Genomic DNA, 20,807 nt, shown 5'->3' with positions numbered 1-20,807 from the left:
ACATCTGTACACACACAAACAACACGTGAGGAACATTTTACCCCTCTCTCTCTCTCTCTCTCTCTCTCTCTCTCTCTCTCTCTCTCTCTCTCTCTCTCTCTCTCTCTCTCTCTCTCTCTCTCTCTCTCTCTCTCTCTCTCTCTCTCTCTCTCTCTCTCTCTCTCTCTCTCTCTCTCTCTCTCTCTCGCTCTCTCTCTCTCTCTCTCTCTCTCTCTCTCTCTCTCTCTCTCTCTCTCTCTCTCTCTCTCTCTCCTCTCTCTCTCTCTCTCTCTCTCTCTCTCTCTCTCTCTCTCTCTCTCTCTCTCTCTCTCTCTCTCTCTCTCTCTCTCTCTCTCGCTCTCTCTCTCTCTGTGTCTTTCTCAATCTCCCCCAGTCACTTCTCTGTTAAATTGTGTGTTAGCAGGTCAAAGATAGGAAGGTCACTTCCCCTCTCCCATGTGTTATTAAATAAAGAAGAAAGTGCTTTCATGTTTTTTAAAGACCTCATGCCCTTGGTGCTACACTGTGTTTAAAGCCCAAGGCAGCACGTCCACCCGCTTGCCTCAGTGAAAGAGAGAGAGAGAAAGACAGACAGAATGGGGAAGGGAGAAAGACAGAGGCAGCAGGAGAGAGGGCATGTGGGGGTGGCAGGGGTGGAGGGCATGTGGGGGTGGCAGGGGTGGAGGCAAATCCTTAAAAATCCCATGAGGAAGTAATTACGCTATCCCCACTGAATACACACATGCGCGCACACACACACACACACACACACACACACACACACACACACACACACACACACACACACACACACACACACACACACACACACACACACACACACACACACACACACACATGTTGGGAAAATAAATAAATAAACAAAAGTGAGAGCGAGAACAATATCCCCATTTAGAAGCCCCTAAAGTCTGGGTTCCATTCACCCCTACCTCCCCCACACACACACACACCCATAGCCCCCCTCCACATCCCCCCACATCCACACCCGGCATATGCTACCTCCAACGAAGAATTACTCACTGCCTAGCTCCACTGGCTGTGCTGGACTCTCTCTCTCTCTCTGTGTGTGTGTGTGTGTGTGTGTGTGACATTGAGACTCAGGCTGGGGCATGGTATAGGCTGGGCTAAGGCTGGGACAGAGCTAGGATAGGATGGGCTGGGGGCTGGTGCCGGGCTTGGCTGTGTACTGGGCTGTGCAGAACTAGGGGTAGGATCTGAGTGTGTTTATATAGCCCAGGCAAACCCGCTCTCTGGCCCATTCCCTCTAAGCCAGAGAATACAACCCTACCAGGACCACTGGCAAGGGATTGTTTAGCATTTAACAAGAGAGAGAGAGAAAGAGAGAGCGAGACAAGAGAGAAAGAGAGAGAAAACAGAGAGCGATAGAGTCAGAAAGAGAACATACACATATAGAGGAAGCCAGAGAGATAGAGTGGTCAACAGGGACACATAGGAGGAAAGATAGAGACAGAAAGAGAAAGAGGTCGAGAGAGAGACAGAGAGAAAGAAAGAGTCGAAGAAATAGGTCTGAGATATTAAACACACAATCCCATTTACCTCTCTCTCAACATACTCACACACATTGTGAGACAGAGAGAAAGCAGACAAAACTCACCACACAAAGTCTCTGACAGATAGATAGACCTCAACACAGACAGACTCTCTGAGACAGACGGACGGCAAGCAGCATGTTTCTGTGGCGGCTCCCCCAGGCAGCGTGTCTGGTGTTGGTGTGTGTGTCGCTGACTCTTGGGTACGAAGACGATATAGAGGTGAACTATGGTGACAGCTACTACAACGAGATCACAGAGGGAGAGCCACTGGAGCGTAAGTCAAGTGTGTGTGTGAGAGCTCTGAATGCTGAGTAAGGAATATGTCTTATGTTCTATGGGATTAACCCATCATTGTTTCGGTCCATGCTTTTGGCATGTCGATGGCCCAACGGTTCCTCTCATACTAGGCTTTATAATATATGAAATGTGTTAAGCTTTTAAATACATCTGTGATGTTCATTTGTGGAACAACATGTTCATCAACAATTTGAACTGAATGAAACAGACCGTCTCAGTGTGTTTGTCTCAAGTAGGATTTTCACGTAACATTAGTGAATTGACTTTGTTCAGTCACAGCCCACTGAATGCCAGTCATGATTGAATGAAGGTTTTAGTGTCAGGCTTGTTCATGACTTAAATCAGCTGGTCAAAAAGTCCAGAAATGGAGTTAGCTTTTAGAAATCTGCATGTTAAAAAACACATTTTGCCTGCGTTTTAAATTGAAAGACAACAATGTTTTTTGCTTCAATAGAGTGATATTGGGCAAGGCAACTGAAGTTTTTCATCAAACAAAACAAATGTATGCAAAACCTTCCACAGAAAATAGCTTAGATTTCATCAGATGACATTAGAAATCCAACGCTAGTTGGTTAGCAGCCACTCATATTTTTTTTTTATAGCAAAAACGATGCATGGCCATCAGATTTCTTATGTTTACCACAGAAAAAATGTCTCATCCGAGTGAAGAATTGAAACTGAATCACTAGATCTGCGTTTTGATATTTCTTCTGCGTTTATTTATCTTTCTCAGTGAAAATGATGAATTCTGCGTTAAGGCAACCCCTGTATCTTCAGACATCTGTATGGCTGTGTTCAGACAGTGTGTGTCCAGATATCATACTAAAAGAGTTTGATTTTAGAATCATTGTGCTCTGTTTGTGTGGGTTATAAAAGTATGTCTAGATGTACTCTGTCCAGTGTTGGTCTTTGTCAAGTTATTCGTCTCTGAATATGACGCACAAAGACTAATCATAGAGAGTGTGAGCACTGACTGTGTTAGTGCTGAGCACATCTGGACATGTTCCCTCTCTTCTCACTCTTCTCTCTTTTCCTCTTTTTTCTCTCTCTTCTCTCCTCTTTTCTCTTCTCTCTCTTCTCCCCTCTTTTCTCTTCTCTCTCTTCTCTCTCTTCTCCCCTCTTTTCTCTCTCCTCTCTCCTCCTTTCTCTCTTCTATCTTCTCCTCTCTCTCTTCTCTCATCTTCTCTCTTCTCCTCTCTCTTCTCCTCTCTTCTCCTCTCTCTCCTCTCTCTTCTCCTCTATTCTCTCTCTTCTCCTCTCTTCTCCTCTCTTCTCCTCTCTCTCTTCTCTTCACGTCTTCTCTCATCTTCTCTCTTCTCCTCTCTTCTCTCTCTTCTCCTCTCTCTTCTCCTCTATTCTCTCTCTTCTCCTCTCTTCTCTATCTTCTCCTCTCTTCTCCTCTCTCTCTTCTCTTCTCTCTCTTCCTTCTCTTCTCTCTCTTCTCTGCCAGAGTACATTAAGTACGTACAGTACATAGATAATATAAATAATCTGGACCAGTGTTTACCGAATGGTGAGTCACTTCCAATTCAGCGGATCATAAATTTCCAAAAGCTTTAGGTGGGTTATAAAGCAACATACATTTGGGAATCACTGATCTAGCTGTGCTCTGTCAGTCAATCTATCTCCAGTAGTTGTGGCTGAGGGAGTGTTTCTCAATGTGTTCTGTCAGTATTGGCTGGGAAACTATGGGCAGAGATGTTCTCTGTCAGAGAGTAAGTTGAGCGAGAGGAGACCGGAGCTTTTAGCCTCCTATTGGGAAAAGACCATTATGAATGACTGGTCATTGATCAAAGAAATACTATTTAATTGGGAAATTCTTCTCTCAGCTATTTCGGAAGGCAGGCTCGTCTCTGTGTGTGTGTGTGTGTGTGTGTGTGTGTGTGTGTGTGTGTGTGTGTGTGTGTGTGCGTGCGTGCGTGCGTGCGTGTGTGCGTGTGTGTGTGTGTGTGTGTGTGACCATAACCAACAGTACATTTGCTCAAGGCAGTTTGTAATGTGATTTTACATTACTAAAGATGAAGTGGCCCAAACAAACACTGGAGAGTAACATAACATATTACCACACCAGAGAAAGACACTGTGACAATAACTCAAATTGCCAGGATACAGGACACGGAAAGAGAAAGAGAGGGACAGAGCGGGAATAGATTGATACTGTTTCAAGGAAAGGGAAAGAAAAAAGTAGTTGGATGGAGAAAGGGACAATCTAGGAGAGAGATGGACAGTTTACAGGAGAAAGGGACAATCTAAGAGAGAAATGGACAGTTTACAGGAGAAAGGGACAATCTAAAAGAGAGATGGGCAGTTTACAGGAGAAAGGGACAATCTAAAAGAGAGATGGACAGTTTACAGGAGAAAGGGACAATCTAAGAGAGAGATGGACAGTTTACAGGAGAAAGGGACCATCTAAGAGAGAGATGGACAGTTTACAGGAGAAAGGGACAATCTAAGAGAGAGATGGACAGTTTACAGGACAAAGAGACAATCTAAAGGAGAGATGGACAGTTTACAGGAGAAAGGGACAATCGAAGAGAGAGATGGACAGTTTACAGGAGAAAGGGACGATCTAAGAGAGAGATGGACAGTTTACAGGAGAAAGGGACGATCTAAGAGAGAGATGGACAGTTTGCAGGAGAAAGGGACAATCTGAGAGACACAGATGGACATTTTGCAGGACAAAGAGACAATCTAAAGGCGAGATGGACAGTTTACAGGAGAAAGGGACGATCTAAGAGAGAGATGGACAGTTTACAGGAGAAAGGGACGATCTAAGAGAGAGATGGACAGTTTGCAGGAGAAAGGGACAATCTGAGAGACACAGATGGACATTTTGCAGGACAAAGAGACAATCTAAAGGCGAGATGGACAGTTTACAGGAGAAAGGATAGGAAGTGAATGATTATTGAGACATCTCAGTGTTGACTTAAAATGTATGAATAAAAAGGTCTCTAACATACCCAACCTCTCCTTCCCACTCAATTAAATTTAATTCAATTCAATTGAGTGGGAAGGAGAGGTGGAGCAGTTCATACAGGCATGTATGTTAGATGGCTTGTATTCATTAATTTAACTTCCTCTCTCTCTCTCTCTCTCTCTCTCTCTCTCTCTCTCTCTCTCTCTCTCTCTCTCTCTCTCTCTCTCTCTCTCTCTCTCTCTCTCTCTCTCTTGTTCTCTCTCTTCTCTCTCTCCTCTCTCTCTTCTCTCTCTCTCTCTCTCTCTCTCTCGTTCTCTCTCTTGTTCTCTCTCTTCTCTCTCTCCTCTCTCTCTTCTCTCTCTCCTCTCTCTCTTTCTCTCTCTCTCTTTCTCCCTCTCTCAGCCACAGCTACCCCAGCCCCAGGACCCTGTAAGGCTACAGACATGACTAAATGGGACAAGCTCTTCTCCATGCTGGAGAACTCTCAGATGAGGGAGAACATGCTTCTGCAGTTCTCCGATGACATCATCAAGGTGGAATTGGGGTCGCTGCGTGGAGAGATGCTAAGGTTGGTTATTGAGAAGAAAGTCTGTGCTATGTATATGAACTTATATAAAGACAAACGTTTGTCATTCAAGGGTTTTTCTTAAGTTGTACTATTTTCTACATTGTAGAATACGAGTGAAGATATCAAAACTATGATATAACACATATGGAATTATGTAGTAACCAAAAAAGTGTTAAACAAGTCAAAATCCATTTTAGATTTTAGATTCTTCAAAGTAGCCACCATTTGCCTTGATGACAACTTTGCACACTCTCGGCATTCTCTCAACCAGCTTCACCTGGAATGATTTTTCAAAAGTCTTGAAGGAGTTCCCACATATGCTGAGCACTTGTCAGCTGCTTTTTCTTCACTCTGCGGTCGAACTCATCCCAAATCATCTCAATTGGGTTGAGGTTGGGTGATTGTGGAGGCCAGATCATCTGATGCAGCACTCCATCACTCTCCTTCTTGGTCAAATAGCCCTTGCACATCCAGGAAGTGTGTTGGGTCATTGTCCTGTTGAGAAAAAAAATGGTAGTCCCACTAAGCTCAAACAAGATGGGATGGTGTATCGCTGCAGAATGCTGTGGTAGCATGCTGGTTAAGTGTGCCTTGAATTATAAATAAATCACTGACAGTGGAACCAGCAAAACACCCCAACACCATCACACCTACTCCTACATGCTTCACGGTGGGAACCACACATGAAGATATCATCTGTCCACCTACTCTGCGTCTCATTAAAAAATATATATTTCTAATTTGGACTCATCAGAACAAAATACAGATTTCCACCAGTCTAATATCCATTGCTTGTGCTTGTTTGGCCTAAGCAAGTCTCTTATTATTATTGGTGTCCTTTAGTAGTGGTTTCTTTGCAGAAATTCAACCATGAAGGCCTGATTCATGCTGTCTCCTCTGAACAGTTGATGTTGCGATGTTACTTGAACTCAGTGAAGCATTTTTTGGGCTTCTGAGACTGGTAACTCTAATGAACTTATCCTCTGCAGCAGAGGTAACTCTGGGTATTACTTTCCTGTGGCGGGCCTTATGAGAGCCAGTTTCATCATAGCGCTTGATGGTTTTTGCGACTGCACTTGAAGAAACTTTAAAAGTTCTTGACATTTTCTGGATTGACTGACCTTCATGTATTTCTCTGTGTATATTTGAGCTATTCTTGCCATAATATGGACTTGGTCTTTTACCAAATATATCATATCATTCTGTATACCACCTCTACCTTGTCACAACATAACTTATTGGCATCAAACGCATCAAGGAAAGAAATTCCACAAATTAAACAAGGCACATCTGTGAATTGAAATGGATTCCAGGTGACTACCTCATGAAACTGGTTGAGAGAATAAGAACAGTGTGCAAAGCTGTCATCAAGGAAACGGGTGGCATCTCAAATATATAATATATTTAGATTTGTTTAACACTTTTTTGCTTACTACATGATTCCATATGTGTATTTCATAGTTTGATGTCTTCACTATTATTCTACAATGTAGAAAATAGTAAAACTAAAGAAAAACACTTGAATGAGTAGGTGTGTCCAAACTTTTGACTGGTACTGTATATATACTGAACAAAAATATAAACGCAAAATGTAAAGTGTTTCATGATCTGAAAAAAATCCCATACATTTTCCATACCCACAAAAAGCTTATTTATCGCCAAATGTGTTTACATCCCTGTTCGTGAGCATTTCTTCTTTGCCAAGATAATCTATCCACCAGACAGGTGTGACATATCAATAAGCTGATTGAACAGCATGATCACTACACAGGTGCACCTTGTGCTGGGGAGTATTTCTGTCTGTAATAAAGCTCTTTTGTGGCAAAAAACTCATTCTGGCTCCCCAGTGGGTGAATCTTTATCCCAAGTGGGTAAGCTTATGCCCTCCTAGGCCCACCCATGGCTGTTCCCTGCCTAATGAGTCTAATGGGCCTAATACATTTATTTCAATTGACAGATTTCCTTATCAATCAATCAATCAATCAATCAATCAATCAAATTGTATTTATATAGCCCTTCGTACATCAGCTGATATCTCAAAGTGCTGTACAGAAACCTAGCCTAAAACCCCAAACAGCAAGCAATGCAGGTGTAGAAGCACGGTGGCTAGGAAAAACTCCCTAGAAAGGCTAAAACCTAGGAAGAAACCTAGAGAGGAACCAGGCTATGTGGGGTGGCCAGTCCTCTTCTGGCTGTGCCGGGTGGAGATTATAACAGAACATGGCCAAGATGTTCAAATGAACGGTAACTCATGTTGCGCTTATTTTTTTGTTCATTATAAATGGAACTCTCAGCCAATGGATCATAACCAGCAATCCGAAATCGACCTTTACCTCCCTAACCTCTGTACACCTGTGTATATCTGACAGGAGTCCATGTGGAATTGGGCGTAAGAAACTACTGGTGCAGTTGGCTAGCTTGGCTCCCATGTGTACTGTACTTCCTGGTCTCTGATGTAATCCCTCTCTAATCCTTCTTCTCCTCACCACAGGTTCGTGGCTCAGTACGGAGGGGCCTGTGGCGTTGCGGTGGAGACCGCTGGGCGGAGGATGTCCATGCAGATGGAGGCTCGCCTCAGGGAGAGCATCGAGCATCTCAGACAGGATCGAAGCACTGATGCTGGGAATTCAGCTGGGAATAGCCATCAGGAAAAGCTGTTACAGCAGCTTCTAACTGCAATGAGGACACAGGCTATCCAACTTATCAAGCTGGAAAACATCTGCCTGAGTAATCCAGAGGCTAAGGGGGAAAACTTGCAGCAGGAAGTGGCATCAGCAGAGATGCTGGTTGCCGTGGTGACAGAGCTGGCGAAGACGAGGGCAGTGCTAGAGCTTGCGCTCAAGTCGGCACAGCAACGACACCTGCCTGCAGGTGAGAACACCACTTCCTGTGTGTATACATCCTGCCATCCTTTACATCAGTGGTCCTCAACCAGGGGCAATAGTACTGACCTATCCACATGGGGAACTTAAACCCAACCAGGGGCACTAGTACTTACCTATCCACATGGGGAACTTGACCCAACCAGGGGCACTAGTACTGACCTATCCACATGGGGAACTTGACCCAACCAGGGGCACTAGTACCTGACCTATCCACATGGGGAACTTAAACCCAAACAGGGGCACTAGTACTGACCTATCCACATGGGGAACTTGACCCGACCAGAGGCACTAGTACTGACCTATCCACATGGGGAACTTGACCCAACCAGGGGCACTAGTACCAGACCTATCCACATGGGGAACTTGACCCAACCAGGGGCACTAATACTGACCTATCCACATGGGGAACTTAAACACAACCAGGGGCACTAGTACTGACCTATCCACACAGGGAACTTGACCCAACCAGGGGCACTAGTCCTGACCTATACACATGGGGAACTTGACCCAACCAGAGGCAGTAGTACCAGACCTATCCACATGGAGAACTTGACCCAACCAGGGGCACTAGTACTGTCCTATCCACACGGGGAACTTGACCCAACCAGGGGCACTAGTACCAGACCTATCCACATGGGGAACTTGACCCAACCAGGGGCACTAGTACCTGACCTATCCACATGGAGAACTTGAAAAGACTCATGAGACAGTAGACTTACTGGTAAACTGCACATGAGGGGGTATTTTAGTGGTACTCTAGGCAGAGCAACATGTACTTGGTGGTACAGTAACCAGGTTGACAAGCCCTGCTCTACATGATGTAGAAGATGTTTAGACACCATCAGGTAATACAGCACTCCTCTCACCAGAATCACACCAGACATCCCTCCCAGGCAATGTGATCATTAACAACCCATCATTCTTGAAAGAATGAAAATAGGAAATATATAGTTAGAGAATATGAATATAAACAACAATTCTGGTAAATTTTTCTTAAAAATTTGTAATAAAATTGATTCTTACTAGAGTGCCTTTCCGTGTTCCAAGCCCAGTCTCTGCATCTGAAATACACCCACAGGCCCTGTTCAGACCTCTACCTACTTACTCTGTTGAAATTCAGTCAAAAACAAAATGAGTTTGAGGACTTCCAATAAGCCCAGAGAGCAACAAGGCTATTGTTCTATAAAGAGGAGTCTCTCTGAATCAAGTCTGTTCATATATATATTGCCGCTAGGTCTTTCAGTGAGCCAGTTCCAGTTCCCAGCATTAATCAGATAAAACTTCAATGCTTTTTACATTGCACACACGCACACACGCACACACACACACTGTCTATGTCATCCGCCCTGTAAACCTGGATACTGAGCAGAAGGAGGTATAATCATTAGCAGGTCGACAAAGCAACCACAGCAAAACACCCTGGGAAGCAGAACCAGATGGGAAAGGTTACCCCCGGGGAGAAACCTGAGACAAATGTAACGTCAACATTTAGGGTCTGGTAGGAGGAGTCTCAGTGTCATAACCTAGCTATCAGAATGCTGCTGCTGCTGCAGAGAGAGGGGAAAGGGAGCTGTCCACACTGATTCAAAACCCACTTAGTCATACACACAGAAACACGCACGCACACACACACACACACACACACACACACACACACACACACACACACACACACACACGCACATAACTAATATCTAGTAAAGTGTTTCTTGATGTGAGATAAAGACAATATGATCTGGTCATCTGTAGTGCTTCTGAGAACAGAGCTTAGGACTGAAGAAGCCCTGTGAGACAGCATACAGGGTCTTTTTCCAACTTCCTCTTGATTTCTCTCCTGATTTTGTCATCTTTCAGATCAATAATAACCGCAAAATGACTAAAGCTATTCTCTCATCCTCTCCTCCTCTCTCGCAGGCTGTGAGACCGCTCTTCTCTTCCCTATGCGTTCCCCTCGTATCTTCTCCTCGGTGACACCAGACCTCCCTCTCTCCCTCTCTTCCTTCACCGTGTGCCTGTGGGCCAAGCCCGTCTCCGTCTCCAACAGAACCGTGCTGTTTTCCTACGGAACCAAACGGAACCCCTATGAGATACAGCTCCTTCTTAGCGGAACAAGGGCTCTCTTCACCGTGGGAGGAGAGGCTCACCTGGTGGAGGCACGGGGAGTGGTGAAAGGAGGAGGAGTTTGGACCCACCTATGTGGGGCTTGGAGCTCTGAGCAGGGCATAGCGTCACTATGGGCCGATGGACACAGAGTGGCATTCACACCCGGGGTGGCCGAGGGCCACATGTTACCGGATGGAGGCTCACTCCAGCTGGGGCAGGAGAAGAACGACGGTGGGGTCTCTGGAGGGTCAGGTGGCAGTGGGAGTCAGATGCCTGGGTTTGAGGGAGGCTTCGATGCCAAGTTGGCATTCGCTGGGAAGATGACAGGGGTGAACATGTGGGACCGTGTGCTGACGGAGGAGGAGATATCCCAGCTGGCTTTGCAAGACGGCGAGGGGTGTGAGCAGAGGGGGAATGTAGTTGGGTGGGGCTTGACGGAGATTGTGCCTCACGGGGGTGCTCAGTTCATCAACTAACTCTGATGACGTTTTCATCATCATCATCATCATCATCATCATCATCATCATCATCATCATCATCATCATCATCATCGTTTAAATCAACTCTATCAGCTTCATCATCATAATCCTCATCATATTCATCCTAATCGTCATAATTTAAATTAACTATCATTATCATCGTTTAAATCAACTCTACATCTTCATCATCATCATAATCATCATCATTTAAATGAACCATCGTTTTCATCATGTAAATGAACTTTCATCATTTAAATTAACTATCATCATCTTCGTCGTCACCATTATAAACTAACCTGCAGTGCAGAACAGCCCGACCGGCTGAGACTGCAACAACAATGTGAACATGAACAACAACACCAGCTCTCTTTAATGGCTAAAGAGACTGGAGAAGAATGTGCCCTCTTAGAGGAGTGTTTCCCATTTAGAGAAGCAGTGGTAACACACACACAAACACACACACACACACACACACACACACACACACACACACACACACACACACACACACACACACACACACACACACACACACACACACACACACACACACACACACACACACACACACACACACACACACACACACGGTGAGAAGCATTAGTATACATAGTCTAAGGAGTAGAAATGGAACATACATCATTTACCACAGATGTAAAGTGAAAAATGAAAAGGAAAGAACAGAGGTGAGAGAGACAAAAAGATGCTTTGGGTCAACTGGCACAAAACCAGTCTGCAAGTGTCATCACTAGATGGCCATGCTAGAGAGGACCAAATTGGCTATATCATCAGCAGTTCAAGTACGTTAGCTGTTTGTTATTAATGGAGTGTTAGGGTTAAGGGGTAAGGTAAATGATAAAGGGTTGAGGTTTGGGTTAGTTAAAGTGGAATTTCTGGCTAAAAAAAACACTTAACCTTTGTCCTCTCTAGCATGGCTACGTAGTGACAACTATCTGCAAGCTGCCATAGGAGGTTTTAATCATTCTATTACCTTATAATCTTATGCTTCCGGCAAAAGTACAATTTTTTCCAAGCGTTGTTTCCAACTTTGTATTTATCAAAGTGTTTACATTCAGATGTGAAAAACATAATATTTTTGTTGTTTTGTATTTTGCTTCGTTTTCCATACACCCAGAGGTCTTTCCATACACCCAGAGGTCTTTCCATACACCCAGAGGTCTTTCCATACACCCAGAGGTCTTTCCATACACCCAGAGGTCTTTCCATACACCCAGAGGTCTTTCCATACACCCAGAGGTCTTTCCATACACCCAGAGAGCTTTCCATACACCCAGAGGTCTTTCCATACACCCAGAGGTCTTTCCATACACCCAGAGGTCTTTCCATACACCCAGAGGTGTTTCCATACACCCAGAGGTCTTTCCATACACCCAGAGGTCTTTCCATACACACAGAGGTCTTTCCATACACCCAGAGGGCTTTCCATACACACAGAGGTCTTTCCATACACCTAGAGGTCTTTCCATACACCTAGAGGTCTTTCCATACACCCAGAGGTGTTTCCATACACCCAGAGGTCTTTCCATACACCCAGAGGGCTTTCCATACACCCAGAGGTCTTTCCATACACCCAGAGGTCTTTCCATACACCCAGAGGGCTTTCCATACACCCAGAGGTGTTTCCATACACCCAGAGGTCTTTCCATACACCCAGAGGTCTTTCCATACACCCAGAGGTCTTTCCATACACCCATAGGTGTTTCCATACACCCAGAGGTCTTTCCATACACCCACAGGTCTTTCCATACACCCAGAGGTCTTTCCATACACCCAGAGGTCTTTCCATACACCCAGAGGTGTTTCCATACACCCAGAGGTCTTTCCATACACCCAGAGGTCTTTCCATACACCCAGAGGTGTTTCCATACACCCAGAGGTCTTTCCATACACCCACAGGTCTTTCCATACACCCAGAGGGCTTTCCGTACACCCAGAGGGCTTTCCGTACACCCAGAGGGCTTTCCATACACCCAGAGGTGTTTCCATACACCCAGAGGTCTTTCTTCTCCTTGAAATGGGTGCCAATGGATGATGCAATACGATTACTTAGTCCCTGTTTGTTCCGCATCTCATTTGAGACAGAAACACTTGATTTGAAAAGCGGAACTGTGGACAATTTTTACAGAATCTGTTACAACGATCTCTGCTCTTTGTTAACGTAGTAGGCAATGTGTATCATATTGTAAATTGTTTTGTGTTTTTGTCAAGAAGTAAAAATGAATGTATTTTGTATATAAATATTTTTTGGCATACAGTATGACTAAAAATGGAGAATAAACGAGAAACGAGAATAAAATTACATGTTAACATTAAGCCTCTGATGCGTTTCTTCCTCACCAACAGGAAAGACAAGGTGCTCAAGTGTTAGAAGGTCATTTCAATCATCCCAACAACAGTTGCAGATTTGGATGTTTTGAGTGATTATTGCATATTAACTTAATTCAACAGTCTTTCACTTTATTTAGATCGTAACCCTCTGTAGTTATGCATTGGGACTAGAGTGTTAGTAAATGCACTGAACTTGCTCATCAGCTGATACATAAACTATATATACAAAAGTTTGTGGACACACCATCGAATTAGTGGATTCGGATATTTCAGTCACACCTGTTGCTGATAGGTGTATAAAATTGAGCACACAGTCATGCAATCTCTGTCGCCAAACTTTGTCAGTAGAATCGCCTTCCAGAAGAGCTTCGTGGCTTTCAACGTGGCACCGTCATAGGATGCCACCTTTCCAACAAGTCAGTTCGTCAAATTTCTGCCCCGCTAGAGCTGCCTCGGTCAACTGTAAGTACTGTTATTGTGAAGTGGAAACGTGTAGGAGCAACAACGGCTCAGCCGCGAAGTGGTAGGCCACAGAAGCTCACAGAACGGGACCGGCAAGTGCTGAAGCACGTAACGTGTAAAAATCATCTGACCTCGGTTGCAAAGCTCACTACCGAGTTCCAAACTGCCACTGGAATCAACGTCAGCACAAGAACTTAATGAAATGTGTTTCCATGGCCGAGCAATCACACACAAGCCTAAGATCACCGTGCGCAATTCCAAGCGTCGGTTGGAGTGGTGTAAAGCTTGCCGCCATTGGACTCTGGCGCAGTGGAAACACGGTATCTTGAGTGATGAATCACGCTTCACCATCTGGCAGTCCGATGGATACATCTGTGTTTGGCAGATACCTGGAGAACGCTACCTGCCTGAATGCATAGTGCCAACTGTAAAGTTTGGTGGAGGAGAAATTATGATCTGGGTCTATTTGTCATGGTTCAGGCCCCTTAGTTCCAGTGAAAGGAAATCTTAACACTACAACATTCAATGACATTCTAGACAATTCTGTGCTTCCAACTTTGTGGCAACAGTTTGGTTTCAGCATGACAATACCCTCACTAATGCTCTTGTGGCTGAATGGAAGCAAGTCCCCACAGCAATGTCCCAACATCTAGTGGAAAGCCTTCCCAGAAGAGTGGAGGCTGTTATAGCACCAAAGGGGGGGCCAACTCCATATTAATGCCCATGATTTTAGAATGAGATGTTCGACGAGCAGGTGTCCACATACTTTCGGTCATGTAGTATAGGTGAATGTGAGGTAGATAGTCTGTAGACTGCCAACTAAGCCCAACTTGTTTCACTTTATTTGGATAGTCCCAAAGCATATCTACAGATAGTTACTAGAATGACAACAAATATGCTGTTAAACTGATATGCAGTTGAGATGCTGGTGATATTTTTTTTATTTTACCCTTATTTTACCAGGTTAGTTGACTGAGAACACATTCTCATTAACAACAACAACCTGGGGAATAGTTACAGGGGAGAGGAGGGAGGATGAATGAGGCATTTGTAAGCCAGTCGTCTCCTGAATGTTTGTTGATTGTAGATGGGATATACTGTTGAAATATTACTGACAGATACACTGTTGAAATATTATTGACAGATATACTGTTGAAATATTACTGACAAGCTGCAGATATACTGTTGAAATATTACTGACAGATATACTGTTGAAATATTACTGACATGCTGCAGATATACTGTTGAAATATTACTGACATGCTGCAGATATACTGTTGAAATATTACTGACATGCTGCAGATATACTGTTGAAATATTACTGACAGATATACTGTTGAAATATTACTGACAGATATACTGTTGAAATATTACTGACATGCTGCAGATATACTGTTGAAATATTACTGACAGATATACTGTTGAAATATTACTGACAGATATACTGTTGAAATATTACTGACATGCTGCAGATATACTGTTGAAATATTACTGACATGATACAGATATACTGTTGAAATATTACTGACATGCTGCAGATATACTGTTGAAATATTACTGACAGGCTGCAGATATACTGTTGAAATATTACTGACAGATATACTGTTGAAATATTACTGACAGGCTGCAGATATACTGTTGAAATATTACTGACATGATACACTGTTGAAATATTACTGACAGGCTGCAGATATACTGTTGAAATATTACTGACATGCTGCAGATATACTGTTGAAATATTACTGACAGATATACTGTTGAAATATTACTGACAGGCTGCAGATATACTGTTGAAATATTACTGACATGATACACTGTTGAAATATTACTGACAGGCTGCAGATATACTGTTGAAATATTACTGACATGATACACTGTTGAAATATTACTGACAGGCTGCAGATATACTGTTGAAATATTACTGACATGATACACTGTTGAAATATTACTGACAGGCTGCAGATATACTGTTGAAATATTACTGACAGGCTACAGATATACTGTTGAAATATTACTGACATGCTGCAGATATACTGTTGAAATATTACTGACATGCTGCAGATATACTGTTGAAATATTACTGACAGATATACTGTTGAAATATTACTGACAGATATACTGTTGAAATATTACTGACCTGCTGCAGATATACTGTTGAAATATTACTGACAGATATACTGTTGAAATATTACTGACATGCTGCAGATATACTGTTGAAATATTACTGACATGCTGCAGATATACTGTTGAAATATTACTGACAGATATACTGTTGAAATATTACTGACATGATACAGATATACTGTTGAAATATTACTGACAGATATACTGTTGAAATATTACTGACATGATACACTGTTGAAATATTACTGACATGCTGCAGATATACTGTTGAAATATTACTGACATGATGCAGATATACTGTTGAAATATTACTGACAGATATACTGTTGAAATATTACTGACAGATATACTGTTGAAATATTACTGACATGCTGCAGATATACTGTTGAAATATTACTGACATGATACAGATATACTGTTGAAATATTACTGACATGCTGCAGATATACTGTTGAAATATTACTGACATGCTGCAGATATACTGTTGAAATATTACTGACATGCTGCAGATATACTGTTGAAATATTACTGACATGATGCAGATATACTGTTGAAATATTACTGACATGATACAGATATACTGTTGAAATATTACTGACAGATATACTGTTGAAATATTACTGACATGCTGCAGATATACTGTTGAAATATTACTGACATGCTGCAGATAGCCTACATATGGTTTGTTGCGCATCTATAGATGGACAATTATTTTCCTTTATTTAACTAGGCAAGTCAGTTAAGAACAAACTCTTGACAGCCTACCGGGGGAACAGTGGGTTAACTGCCTTGCTCTCCCTCTATTTCCCCAAGACATGGTACTGTATCAGCATATGCTGATTGTTAAGCCCACCCCCTGTCCCGTAGCTCAGAGAATCAATAATAAATGACCTCTCTCCACCCAGCAGCCACCAGTTCAGGAAGTAGGATGATGTAATGTGGTTCGGGTGAGGTCGGGGGTTGAGTTCTGGGTGGACAACCAAGCGTGTGTGTGTGTATGTAGTGTATATCTGATAATGAGGTAGGCCTGTGGGATTTACTGTAGTTGCCTGTAAAACCTTAACACTTTGCCCCACTGCTGGCTTCCTTTCTACACCCCCCCACCGCCCCAGTCTTTGAGGTTGAAACACACATATACTGTACACATGTGGATCACACACACACACACACACACACACACAAGTTTTCATAACAATCGGTAATCTGCATTTTTGGACACCATGGTCGATTACATGGCCGATTACATTGCACTCCACGAGGACGCTGCGTGGCAGGCTGACTACCTGTTATGCGAGTGCAGCAAGAAGCCAAGTTAAGTTGCTAGCTAGCATTAAACGTATCTTATAAAAAACAATCAATCTTAACATAATCACTCGTTAAAAGGAATCACCAGCTTTCATATGTTCTCATGTTCTGAGCAAGGAACTTAAACATTCGCTTTTTACATGGCACATATTCCACTTTTACTTTCTTCTCCAACACTTTGTTTTTGCATTATTTAAACCAAATTGAACTTGTTTCATTATTTATTTATTTATTTTTTACATTTTAGACTAAATTGATTTTATTGATGTATTTTAAGTTAAAATAAAAGTGTTCATTGTTCATTCGGTATTGTTGTAATTGTCATTACGATTGGCTTTTTTGGTCTTCCAATAATCGGTATAGGCGTTTGAAAAATCATAATCGGTCAACCTCTAATATATACAGTGCCTTGCGAAAGTATTCGGCCCACTTGAACTTAGCGACCTTTTGCCACATTTCAGGCTTCAAACATAAAGATATAAAACTGTATTTTTTTGTGAAGAATCAACAACAAGTGGGACACTTGTTGTTGGGGGACACAATCATGAAGTGGAACGACATTTATTGGATATTTCAAACTTTTTTAACAAGTCAAAAACTGAAAAATTGGGCGTGCAAAATTATTCAGCCCCCTTAAGTTAATACTTTGTAGCGCCACCTTTTCCTGCGATTACAGCTGTAAGTCGCTTGGGGTATGTCTCTATCAGTTTTGCACATTGAGAGACTGAATTTTTTTCCCATTCCTCCTTGCAAAACAGCTTGAGCTCAGTGAGGTTGGATGGAGAGCATTTGTGAACAGCAGTTTTCAGTTCTTTCCACAGATTCTCGATTAGATTCAGGTCTGGACTTTGACTTGGCCATTCTAACACCTGGATATGTTTATTTTTGAACCATTCCATTGTAGATTTTGCTTTATGTTTTGGATCATTGTCTTGTTGGAAGACAAATCTCCGTCCCAGTCTCAGGTCTTTTGCAGACTCCATCAGGTTTTCTTCCAGAATGGTCCTGTATTTGGCTCCATCCATCTTCCCATCAATTTTAATCATCTTCCATGTCCCTGCTGAAGAAAAGCAGGCCCAAACCATGATGCTGCCACCACCATGTTTGACAGTGGGGATGGTGTGTTCAGGGTGATGAGCTGTGTTGCTTTTACGCCAAACATAACGTTTTGCATTGTTGCCAAAAAGCTCAATTTTGGTTTCATCTGACCAGAGCACATTCTTCCACATGTTTGGTGTGTCTCCCAGGTGGCTTGTGGCAAACTTTAAATTACACTTTTTATGGATATCTTTAAGAAATGGCTTTCTTCTTGCCACTCTTCATAAAGGCCAGATTTGTGCAATATACGACTGATTGTTGTCCTATGGACAGAGTCTCCCACCTCAGCTGAAGATCTCTGCAGTTCATCCAGAGTGATCATGGGCCTCTTGGCTGCATCTCTGATCAGTCTTCTCCTTATATGAGCTGAAAGTTTAGAGGGACGGCCAGGTCTTGGTAGATTTGCAGTGGTCTGATACTCCTTCCATTTCAATATTATCGCTTGCACAGTGTTCCTTGGGATGTTTAAAGCTTGGGAAATCTTTTTGTATCCAAATCCGGCTTTAAACTTCTTCACAACAGTATCTCGGACCTGCATGGTGTGTTCCTTGTTCTTCATGATGCTCTCTGCGCTTTTAACGGACCTCTGAGACTATCACAGTGCAGGTGCATTTATACGGAGACTTGATTACACACAGGTGGATTGTATTTATCATCATTAGTCATTTAGGTCAACATTGGATCATTCAGAGATCCTCACTGAACTTCTGGAGAGAGTTTGCTGCACTGAAAGTAAAGGGGCAAATTTTTCAGTTTTTGATTTGTTAAAAAAGTTTGAAATATCCAATAAATGTCGTTCCACTTCATGATTGTGTCCCACTTGTTGTTGATTCTTCACAAAAAAATACAGTTTTATATCTTTATGTTTGAAGCCTGAAATGTGGCAAAAGGTCGCAAAGTTCAAGGGGGCCGAATACTTTTGCAAGGCACTGTATATATATCAGAAGTTTACATACACTTGGGTTGGAGTCACTACAACTTGTTTTTCAACCACTCCACAAATTTCTTGTTAACAAACTACAGCTCTGGCAAGTCGGTTAGGACATCTACAATTTCCAACAATTGTTTACAGACAGATTATTTCACTGTATCACAATTCCAGTGGGTCAGAAGTTTACATACACTAAGTTGACTGTGCCTTTAAACAGCTTGGGAAATTCCAGAAAATTAAGTCATTGCTTTAGAAGCTTCTGATAGGCTAATTGACATAATCTGAGTCAATTGGAGGTGTACCTGTGGATGTATTTCAAGGCCTACCTTCAAACTCAGTGCCTCTTTGCTTGACATCATGGGAAAATCGAAATAAATCAGCCAAGACCTCCACAAGTCTGTAGACTTCAAGAAGTCTGGTTCATCCTTGGGAGCAATTTCCAAATGCCAGAAGGTACCACATTCATCTGTACAAACAATAGTACACAAGTATAAACACCATGGGGCCACGCAGCCGTCATACCGCTCAGGAAGGAGACGTGTTCTGTCTCCTAGAGATGAACGTACGTTGGTGCGAAAAGTGCAAATCAATCCCAGAACAACAGCAAAGGACCTTGTGAGGATGTTGGAGGAAACGGGTACAAAAGTATCTATATCCACAGTAAAACGAGTTCTATATCGACATAACCTGAAAGGCCGCTCAGCAAGGAAGAAGCCGAAACAGCCATAAAAAGCCAGAAAACGGTTAGCAACTGCACATGGGGACAAAGATCGTACTTTTTGAAGAAATGTCCTCTCGTCTGATGAAACAAAAATATAACTATTTGGCCATAATGACCATCAATATGTTTGGAGGAAAAAGCAAGCCGAAGAACACCAACCCAACAGTGAAGCAAGAGGGTGGCAGCATCATGTTGTGGGGGTGTTTTGCTGCAGGATAGTGCACTTCACAAAATAGATGACATCATGAGGCAGGAAAATGATGTGAATATATTGAAGCAACATCTCAAGACATCAGATAGGAAGTTAAAGCTTGGTCGCAAATGTGTCTTCCAAATGGACAATGACCCCAAGCATACTTCCAAAGTTGTGGCAAAATGGCTTAAGGACAACAAAGTCAAGGTTTTGGAGTGGTTATCACAAAGCCCTGACCTCAATCCTATAGAACATTTGTGGGTGGAATTGAAAAAGCGTGTGTGAGCAAGGAGGCAGACAAACCTGACTCAGTTACACCAGCTCTGTCAGGAGGAATGAGACAAAATTCAACCGACTTATTGTGGGAAGCTTATGGAAGGCTACCCGAAACGTTTGACCTAAGTGAAACAATTTAAAGGCAATGCTACCAAACACTAATTGAGTGTATGTAAACTTCTGGCCCACTGGGAATGTGATGAAAGAAATAAAAGCTGAAATAAATTATTCTCTATTATTATTCTGACATTTCACATTCTTAAAATAAAGTGGCAATCTTAACTGACCTAAAAAAGGTAATTTTTACTAGGATTAAATGTCAGGAATTTTGAAAAACTGAGTTTAAATGTATTTGGCTAAGGTGTATGTACATTTCCGACTTCTGTATATACTGTATACAGTCATGGCCAAAAGTTTTGAGAATGACACAAATATTAATTTTCACAAAGTCTGCTGCCTCAGTTTGTATGGTGGCAATTTGCATATACTCCAGAATGTTATGAAGAGTGATCAGATGAAATGCAATTAATTGCAAAGTCCCTCTTT

The 20,807-nt window shown here is 42.5% G+C and overlaps 2 protein-coding genes across 51 annotated transcripts in view; one reads left to right on the top strand and one right to left on the bottom strand.

The window, feature by feature from the left end:
• LOC118394464 (ventricular zone-expressed PH domain-containing protein-like) overlaps nucleotides 1-20,807 on the bottom strand; it is a 172,276-nt gene that overhangs the window by 107,746 nt on the left and 43,723 nt on the right. The window lies entirely within an intron of this gene.
• LOC118388696 (pentraxin-related protein PTX3) lies at nucleotides 1,139-13,136 on the top strand. Of its 50 annotated transcripts, none has more exons than XM_052468444.1 (7): nucleotides 1,139-1,827; nucleotides 5,170-5,335; nucleotides 7,827-8,206; nucleotides 10,135-12,119; nucleotides 12,440-12,499; nucleotides 12,560-12,599; nucleotides 12,760-13,136. In XM_052468444.1, exons 1-4 carry the CDS (start codon nucleotides 1,689-1,691, stop codon nucleotides 10,797-10,799), a joined length of 1,350 nt encoding a protein of 449 aa, XP_052324404.1. In that variant the 5' UTR covers nucleotides 1,139-1,688; the 3' UTR covers nucleotides 10,800-12,119; nucleotides 12,440-12,499; nucleotides 12,560-12,599; nucleotides 12,760-13,136. The 50 variants fall into 50 exon arrangements, with proteins under 50 accessions (XP_052324404.1, XP_052324406.1, XP_052324405.1 ...); XM_052468446.1 differs by lacking the exon at nucleotides 12,440-12,499 and adding an exon at nucleotides 12,160-12,199; XM_052468445.1 differs by lacking the exon at nucleotides 12,560-12,599 and having other exon boundaries at nucleotides 10,135-11,999; nucleotides 12,640-13,136.

Source organism: Oncorhynchus keta, chromosome 18 (genome assembly GCF_023373465.1).
Source record: "Oncorhynchus keta strain PuntledgeMale-10-30-2019 chromosome 18, Oket_V2, whole genome shotgun sequence".
NCBI lineage: Eukaryota > Metazoa > Chordata > Actinopteri > Salmoniformes > Salmonidae > Oncorhynchus > Oncorhynchus keta.
Note: the sequence above shows the minus strand (reverse complement) of the source record. Positions and strands in the feature narration are given on the sequence as shown.

Coding starts and splice junctions, on each gene's coding strand:
- LOC118388696 (XM_052468445.1), top strand. CDS start 1,689: ATGTTTCTGTGGCGGCTCCCCCAGGCAGCGTGTCTGGTGTTGGTGTGT. Junction 5,336..7,826: donor CTGCGTGGAGAGATGCTAAG/GTTGGTTATTGA, acceptor TCCTCACCACAG/GTTCGTGGCTCAGTACGGAG. Junction 8,207..10,134: donor GCAACGACACCTGCCTGCAG/GTGAGAACACCA, acceptor CCTCTCTCGCAG/GCTGTGAGACCGCTCTTCTC.